Raw genomic sequence first — 8,916 nt, forward strand, 5'->3', positions numbered from 1 at the left:
GATCACGTTACGAATCGGGATAGATGACAAAAGATAGCAATGAGTTTCTTCACACTCCATTAAAGTGAAGTGATGTACATATCTAAAGAGAAAGTCAGATAGTTCTGGCACACCCGCAATTCCCACAAGACGGAGCATGGCCATAGACTTTAACTATGATTAGTCGAGCAAAAGTAGGAGCACAAAGGATCGGTCACAATAGGGGGAATATAGCTGCGGACCGACTTGGTAAAGTAGTGATTCTTCAATGAATTATATAATTGAGCTGGTCTTTCAGATGCATAGCATGGACCCTGGGTCAGGTGGTGGGTTCCCGTGTTCACTCACCCCCTTCTTTACAGGTAAAAGAAACATTAACCCTTACCATCAACCCATATCACTATGACAGAGAGCTACCGCAGGAGTCTCAGGGGCTGTGACCCCAGGCCCAGCCAGGCGAAGGGAGCACATGGTTTCTTTGTCCCACTCCCTATGGCCCAATGGCCAGCTACTGAAATCTCAGACCTGAGCTGCTAGAGAGAGATCCTTCCCTGACCCCACCACGTGATCTTCGGTCAGAAGGCGTCGCAACATGGGGGGTAAGCCAACAAACCGAATCAAAAAACTAAGTTGCTAGCATGCACCTAGCGCTCGCCATACATAGCAGAATAACGGCAACCTCTGCCTGGGTAAGGCGCACGGACCAGAGTCCTGCGGGAGAAGTGAAAGGGACGCCTTGTACAGGAAGGGCTCCCCAGGAGCGAAGAGAACAGGGGGGAGATGCAGGGAGGCGGCAGCTGGTGGGCCCCAGGATCACAGGAGTTCTCCCGTCTAGTGGCTGCTGATGGGAGGAGGGTGAAAACAAGAGGAACAGAAACGGGGAGGAGAGAGCACTAAGGTAGCCCTGGGCAGAAAGGGGAGGAAATTGGATGGAATGGAAGGGGGAAAGGGAGAACTCACCCCTGGGGGGATATTCTCTTAGTCCTGAGGCTGGGAGCCAGATCTCCCCACCAAGTTTTCCCCAAGTTCAGAACTTCACTGGGGGAAAAGCCAGCCGAAGGAGAGGGTGCAGAGGTCAAGGAACCAAGACGCGCTGCTTAGAGGGCAGTCCAGGCCTGCGTTTAACAGCCCAAGCCAAATCCGCGGCTCCAACTCCGTGAATCAAGACGTCGGGGCGGTTTTCCAAGGAGACAGGAGAAGGAACGAACCGGTTTGGTGGGGGCCTGTGTCCGGCAAAAACAAGAAAAAGTCCTGCTAAAAGCCAATGAACATTGTCAAACAACTACACAGTGGTCCGATGCCTCTCGCGCCCCCGATGCTAGGCCTGGGGCAGAAGATTTGTTTTCTAATAGACGGCTGAGCAAGGTGGCATAGGAGAACTGGACCCTGCAGACACTGAAACATGTGCCCGGTCTCTTTTTAAAAGAAAATTTATAAAAAAATGGCAGAACTTGGGAGGAAACACGTGTCCCAGGGGAAGAGGGGGCTGGGACGTGGCGCCCTCAAAGCGAAAGGGTATGGGTTAGGCATGGAGTCAGGGACCCATAGGTATGGTTATGACGGTAAGGCTGGAAAGTGGGTAGAAGTTTGGGGTAGCGTAAATACACAAAGCGGCGCTGGGTGGAACTGAATTGGGCCCTAATAGGGCGGACCGCATATTTCGACGAGAAGGGGTGTTGTAGGTTATCTACACCCTTTTTCTCAGCGCTCAGAAGACGGTCGGGAGGGATTACAACCAGCAGTATGCAGTTGGTGGGATACGGGCGGCCAGACTCGTGTGGGGTGAGGCTAGGCGGCAGGTATCCCGGCGGCGACGCGAGACAGCACGCACCGTAGGGTGGAGATAGCCCGAGCGGCCTGCCAGCCAGCAGATGGGCCCAAGCTTAGGTAGGGCCCCGAGGCAGATGGGGCGCGGGGCGGTCTCTACTGATGACAGACGACGAGCCATAGTCGAAGCGAGACTCTGTAGCTGCACAAGCGAACGGAACAGGAGACAAATGTCTAAATAACCCTCGACTCGGAAACGGGAGGCGAGCATGCTTGATGCCGAGTGCACGCAATGCCAATACAGCCTAGGTGTGGTCTGGGGAGAAGACCCCGTCCAGGTTCTGGTAGACCCACCCAGGGTACAGGAGAGAGTGTTAGCAAAGGGAGGTCGAGTATTACTGCAGCCGCGGCGAGCTCGAGGTCCACACGTACAGGCTAACCCCCACCTGCATCCTGCAAGTGCCAGCAACCATCCCGAGCCTAAGGAGGACACGAAACTGACTGTCCGGTGTAACTCACACCAAGAATGGGAGAGATGTGGGCATCATGGGGAACAGTGGTGGTTCGGAACTTCCCCAGGTCACTGGCTTGGAGTGACCTTGGCTCAGTGGGGCGTATTGAAGGGAGAGAGATGTGTGAATTGGGAATGTTCTTTTATGTTTCTCTGGTATTCGCAGGGAGCCGTTAGCTGGACTGGTAAAAGCAGCAAAAAATCCGGTGCAGCTGTTCACGGATCCACAGATGTGCCCACACTTGGCCCTGTGCGGGTCCGTGGGGTGCCCCTTCAGTGAGACAGCCCTTCTCGGGGTCCACTCTCTTCTCAGGGTCAGGCCCCTCCACTCCTGGAGCGCCAGCACCTCTTGAGCCTTAGCACGTCTGTCTCTGCCGTGGGCCCCCTCCTGGGGAGTCCACCACTCTGGCCCCCTGGGCCTCTTCACCACCCAAGGGCTTTGAAATTACAACCCTGTTCTCGACCAGAGTGATATTCAGCCAGCGTAAAACAGGAAGGGGTTTATGAGAGTTGAACCAAGAACACAGAAACTCTCTGGCCTCAGGCCTGGCCTCTCACAATAACAGCACATCCCAGGTCTCCCCTGCATCCAGGTGGGCTCTGCTAGCTTCCCTCTTGCCAAGCCCGGCCCCTGCTTCCACGTGCCCTGCTGATATCCCCGGCCTCAAGCCCCGCTCAGTCCATTGTCTTCTCTCCAGGTAAACAGGGTTGGTAAACAGAGGCTGAGTCCCTATTCCTCGACAGTTCTCCTCTCTGGCTGGACCGGCGGTCAGGTCACCAGGGGTCTCTCTATCTGCAGCCATGTGCCTCCGCCACTCGCCAGAACGGTTGTTGCTCCTGGCTGGGTCCCGAGTCCCTCTCCGGGTTCCTTGAACAACAAACTCCCTCTCCCCTCACCTTGTTAAACCAAGTAACACCCAGGTACATTGCAAGTCCCACCCCCTGTTGCATGCAAAACCTGGAAAGACAGAAACCCCAAGAAAACCCCCACTTCGTCACAGGCACCTTATAGATAACAGACGTATTTGGGAGCAATGAGCTTTCGTGGGTGGAATACCCACTTCGCAGAAGCAAGTAGTGAAATTTCCAGGGGCAGGATTACATATGCAAGCAAGCTAATGAGATAATTGACAGTTAGTTCAATCAGGAGATGAGGCCCCTGTTCTTAAGCAGTTGAGTGTGAACAAGGAAGGAGAAACTGGTTCTGTAGTTGGCAAGCCATTTCCACAGTTCTTGGTTAGTCCAGAGCTGAGGTGTCAAATTTGCAGTTAGAACTGGAAGCTCAGCAGTTTCTCTTTGAAGTTGGATCCTAAGTTTTTTGCTGCAGGATGGCCACCTTAGGGTTCTGCTATAGGTGGCCAGGAGAGGTGCTGAAGTGCGTCTCCACAGGTTGTTGTATATTGCAATTCCTAATATCTGATTGTGTCCATTATTCCTTTTCCAGTAGAGACTGTCCGTTGGCCGAGTGTACATAGCAGAGGGGCATTGCGGCATATGATGGCGTATATTACAGGTGGACGAAAGCCGGTGATGGTGTGGCTGATCTGTGTAGGTCCGTGATGTGTCGTGGTGTAGATATGTGGCAGAGTTGCCATCGAGTTTGTTGATGGATTGGTCCTGAGCTAGAGTGACTATGGTATTGGTGAGCAGTTAACTGAGTGAGATACGTTCAGGTTGGCAGGTTGGTCGTGGGCGAGGAGTGGCCTGGCACCAAGAACTGTGAAAGTGGTGGATCAATTGTCCAGGATGGGTTGTAGGAATCCGTTTTCTTCTGAATGACGGTGTGGTGTCTCAAGTGTCCCCTATGCAGTTCTTAATACTATGTGGTGGGATAAGGGGAGCTGGATTGTTTTCATGCAGCAACAGGGCCAGTGCACTAAATGCCTGGGCACTATCTGTCTCCTAGGCACTACGAGGCTGGACCCCCCCTCTGCAAAGGTGCCAGCGTGAAGTTGTTGGAGACAAAGGATCAGGTGAACCTTGGCCCGGGAAAGGGGCGAGCAAGAGAGAGAGGGCTGGAGGGGAATTGTTGGGCTGGAGCTGGCTGGAGACGAGGGTGAAGTGAGACTGGGGTCTGGCTCACGCCCCCAGATGGACCGGCCAACGGGTCCAGTTCTCTACCTACAAGCTCTGTTTTACACCCTGTTGTCCTGTCATTGAATAAATTCTCTTGTGTTACTGGCTGGCTGAAGTACAGTACTGACTGCGAAGTGGGGTTGAGGACCCTCATGGGCTTCCCAGGACTCCGCCGGGGCGGAACCCGCTGTGGGAAGTGCACGGGGGGCAGAGGATGCTGAATGCTCCAAGGAGAGACCCAGAAGATGAACTGTGGTGAGTTCCTGCCCTGACAAGTCTGTCCAGGGAGAGAGGCTCCCAAAGATCCTGCCTGGCTTGGTGGGGAGCAGTTCCAGAGCATCGCCCGGGGACTCCGTGACAACTTGGTACGTACGGGGCCTCCCAGGGACTGCCCAAAAGCTCCAGGGGGGCGATCCTGGGGGGCTGTACACCTTGTCTTTCTTGTCTTCTCTGGATGGTCCCATCTGGTGACTCTCCTGGGATTGCTTGAGGAGCTCTTGTGGCAGGACCAGAGTGTTTTGTACAGCCCCCTGGCACCTGGCGGAGAGACGGGACCAAGCCCCTCAGGCCACACATAGACCCTGTCCTGGTTACAAAGCTGGCCTGGAGCCAGGCAGACAGCGCAGGGCTTGTGAGTTAACGCTCGGCGCTTGGCAGGTGCAGGGGCCACCCGGTGCTGGCGGGTCGGAGCAGTGGAGGTGAAAGGGCAAAATGGTGCAAGCCCGCAGGCCGGGCGGGGGCAGACTCAGCTGGGGACGTGGCAGACACGGGTCCTGGGTGAGGGTCTCCGGCTGAGTGACACACCTCGGGGCGGGACAGCCGTGGTGGAGGGCACCGGGCCTGAGTCTGGAGTGGGGGAGGGCTCAGCCCTGAGCTGGACATCCCCCCGCCCAGGCCTGGTGCTTGGGGTGGGGGCAACCTGCCTGCTAGGCACACGCCTCCCCCCCCCCCCCCCGCAGCAAGCGCCCTGCCAAGCTCCCCACCCCCGAGGTCTGCTTGGCCCCAGGCCCCCAGCCCAGGGAGCGGGTGAATCCCCCGGCTGGCCACTGGAAAAAACCGTAGCTCCCAGTCGAGCAGCCCCCACCCCAAACCCGGGTCAGCCTCTCCCCTTCGGCGGCCCTGCCCCCAAAGGCAGAGCCCCAGCGGGGGGCACTGGGCCCAGGGAGCCCCCCTGCCAGTCGCGCCCCCGTTCCCGGCGCAGGCAGGCCACTCATTTACCAGTTGGTTTGAATTAGCCTCCTTGTGCTGGCTCAGCTGGGCTGATAAGTGGGGCACGGGGGGCGCAGGATGCGCTCAGGGATCAGCCAGCTCCAGCTTCCTGCTCTGCTCTGTGTAATGCCGGAGCCCCTCACCCGCAGCTGACAGGCCGGGGCTGCAGGAGCCAGAGCCCGTGGTGACAGACACAGCAAAGGGCCCCTCGCCACGGCTCCAGGCCTGCCAGTGCCTCCCGGAGCCCCTCACGGCCCGGGCCCTGCCATGCCCCCAGCCTGGCTGATGGGGCAAGGGGCTGTTTGGTCCCGCGGCGTTTGACTCTGGGGAGACGCGCTGCAGCAGCGCCGGTCGGCACCTTCCTGAGGGAAACGGGCGGGGGGCTCGGGGTATCTCTGTGACGGGGGGCCCTGGGCAGGGAGTCCCCATTTCAGTAGGGGATGGAGAGTCCCTGTGTTCAGGGGACTGGGCATAGGGTCCTCACGTTTGGGGGGTGGGGACTTTGCATTCGGGGGAGCAGAGTCCCCATCTTCGGGGGGGCTGGCCTCGGAGTTCCTGTGTTTCGAAGGGCTGGGCAGGGGGGTTGGATGGGAAGTCTCTTTGTTCAGAGGGGCTGGGAGTCCCCCCTTTGCTGGGGGGGTACTTGGCAAGGGATCCCCGTGTTCGAGGGCTGGGAGTCTCTGTGTTCAGAAACTGGGGGGAGGCTGGGCTGGAAGTCCCCTTGTTCGGAGGAGATGTTGGGGGGAGGCTGGATGCGGAGTACCTGCATTTGAGGGACTCAAAGTCCCCATGTTCAGAGGCTGGGAGTCTCTGTGTTCGGTGGGGGGCTGGGTGGGGATCCCTGTGTTCAGGGGGCTGGGACTCCGCAGCCCGGCCACCCCACATGCCACAGGCCAGGCCATGCGGTCCCAGCTGGCTTTGCCCTGTGCCCTCTACTCTGCATTTCACCAGGTACTTAGCAGCGGGCGAGCGCTGGGGGGGCCCCCGCCAGCATGAGCGATGACCGACAGCTGGGCTGGGCCCGTGTGGGAAGGGCAGGGTCGGGCCAGGGTAACCGGATCCCCCCCAGGGGCTCCCGGGCGCAGGGTCAGCCCAGCGGCACAGAGCTCAGGGGTTAAGGATCGGCCACGGGGATGCGCTGCTAATTGCCAGGCTGCGCAGCATAAATCACAGAGCCGCAGGCAGCCCCCTCCCACCCGGCTCCGTGCTGATCAGCCAGTGGCCCCCAAAACCAGACAGGGCAGAGAGCTGCTCGGCTGGCAAACAGCATAGCAGGGCTGGAGGTCGGCAGGGCTGGGCTAACAGGGGCTGCGGGTCAGGAGTGAGGGGCACTGGCTGGGCTGTAAGGGCTGCAGGTCAGGAGTGAGGTGCGCTGGCAGACCTGGGGGGCAGGCTAGGCTAGCAGGGGGCTGCAGGTCAGGAAGGAGGGGCAGCGGGAGAGCTGGTGGAGCCCAGGGCTGGGCTAGCAGGGGCTGTGGGTCGGGAGTGAGGGGCACTGGCAGAGCTGGGGGGTGGGGAGCCCAGGGCTGGGCTAGCAGGGGCTGTGGGTCGGGAGTGAGGGGCGCTGGCAGAGTGGGAGGGGCCAGGCTGGGGGAAGCGCTGAGTTCTCATCCCCCCGTTATCCGATTTCCCTGACTCAGCTGCGGGTCTTGTCCGGGGGGCGGGCAGGGAAGTTCCCCCCTGTTCTCCCAAGGAACCCCCGGGCCGTGGGCGCAGCCCGACCGGTCCCTGCATCAGGGAGTCCAGGGCCACAGCCCTCGAAAGGGGTGGGGGGGGGGCTCCTTGGGGACAATTGCATGGCTGTGGGGCCGGGATCCCATGCGGGCGTCAGGGCCAGGCCCTGCTGCAGCTGTCCCCCCGGGAGCCGGGCCCAGGCTGCAGCCTGTGACTGAGCTGGGGGGACAAGGCCCAGCACCCACCTCGGTTCTGGGACCAGGGCTGCCCCAGGGAGAAACCAGAAACCAGAGAGGCAGGGCCCAAGCCAACGCCCCAGGGCAAGCCCCAGCCTGGGGCACGAGGGGGCATCGGCGGCCCCCTGCCATGCGGCCACTCTGGGCGGGGACGCGGGGGGCTGGCCGGCCACGCAGGAGGCCCCAGGACACTTCTGAACAAAGCCTGGGTACCTGGGAATCCCTAGTCACTGCTTGGGGGAGATGGGGCCAGGCTCCCTGCCTGTCTAGGGCTGCCCCCCCCACTATGGGGCCAGGGCTGCCAAGCCAGCTGGCAGGAGTCCATTCTGCTCCTCAGGGCCGGGCGCAGGGCCAGGGCCACATCCAACAGCTGCCCTGAGTTAGGAGACAGCAGCCGCCCGGGTCGTGTTTGCAGCCTAGTGGCCGGCTGAGTGCAGCTCAACACGCCTCTCGGGGCGGGAGCCCAGCAGCAAGGGCCCCCGCTCTGCCCTTCCCCACCCGCGGGCAGGAACAACCAGTCCCCCTGCACGTGCCCCCCAGCCAGAGGAATTCAGGGGACGCCCCCGGCGGGTGCGGTTCTGTGCCCACAATCATGGCGAAGTGGTCGAGTGTGGTGAATTCGCCTGGGGCCCCCCCCAGGAATCACAGGGTCCATGACTATCACGGCCCGTTATCTGCGGCCCCACGCCCATGATTTCCCCCTCACTCCTTGGGGGGCGGTGACGGTGATTAATCTAGCGAGCGCAGCACAGCAACTGGCGCTGGGTAAAGGTCTCCACGCGGCTCCCTCCCCCCAGGGCCCACCCCGACACGCCTGCATGGGAAGGGGGGCTGGGGACTGCCGCGGGGGGGCTGTTTGTTCCCTCCTGTGGGCACTGCTTGGCGCTCCCCTGCCCCCCTCCTGCTGGTGCAACACACGGGCTGACCGACCGGCCAGGGATTTTCAACGGTTTTATTCAAAAAATAGACTCGGCTGGGGCAGGAGGGTTTAAGTTACGGTCAGGGGGGAGCTGCAGGGGTCACCGGGCCTGGCAGCCCCCTCTGCTCATCCCCTACCTCCTCTTCTCCTTCACGCTGTAATGCAGGAGCAGGGGCGCAGGCTGCAAGGCAAGAGAGGGGCTGTGAGAGGGGGAGGGGCAGTGGAACCCTCATAGCCCCCCGAGCCCCCACCATCCCCCGCTGCCTGCCAGCATAGCCCCCCCCACTCTCCAGCGCCCCCCAGTGAGGGAGAAGTGCCCAGCCCTGGGAAGCAGCTGCCTCAGGGGGGGCGGGAGAAACGGGCAGCGTCAGGCCGGGACGGGCACCGGCTGTGGTCCAAGCACCCGCGGCCCTGCCCACGGCCCCGCACCCACCCTGCCGAACCAGCGGGACAGCCACAGCTGCTTCATGGTCATGTGATCCGGGAGCACCTCGCTGCCGTACAGGATCTGCACCTGCAACGGGGACGCTGCATCACCAAGTGCC

At 60.7% G+C, this 8,916-nt stretch overlaps 2 protein-coding genes across 3 annotated transcripts in view; one reads left to right on the top strand and one right to left on the bottom strand.

Moving 5' to 3' along the window:
- Window positions 1-8,916, top strand: part of TTC31 (tetratricopeptide repeat domain 31) — a 238,861-nt gene that overhangs the window by 202,619 nt on the left and 27,326 nt on the right. The gene's annotated exons all lie outside the window — the stretch shown is intronic.
- PCGF1 (polycomb group ring finger 1) overlaps window positions 8,387-8,916 on the bottom strand; it is an 11,751-nt gene continuing 11,221 nt past the window's right edge. The window contains exons 8-9 of the mRNA XM_075066226.1: window positions 8,805-8,885; window positions 8,387-8,552 (exon numbers count right to left, since the gene is read on the bottom strand). Coding sequence (XP_074922327.1) covers window positions 8,505-8,552; window positions 8,805-8,885 — 129 coding nt within the window. The 3' untranslated portion in view covers window positions 8,387-8,504. The remainder of the gene's footprint in view (window positions 8,553-8,804; window positions 8,886-8,916) is intronic.

This window comes from Chelonoidis abingdonii, chromosome 5 (assembly GCF_003597395.2).
Source record: "Chelonoidis abingdonii isolate Lonesome George chromosome 5, CheloAbing_2.0, whole genome shotgun sequence".
Lineage (NCBI taxonomy): Eukaryota > Metazoa > Chordata > Testudines > Testudinidae > Chelonoidis > Chelonoidis abingdonii.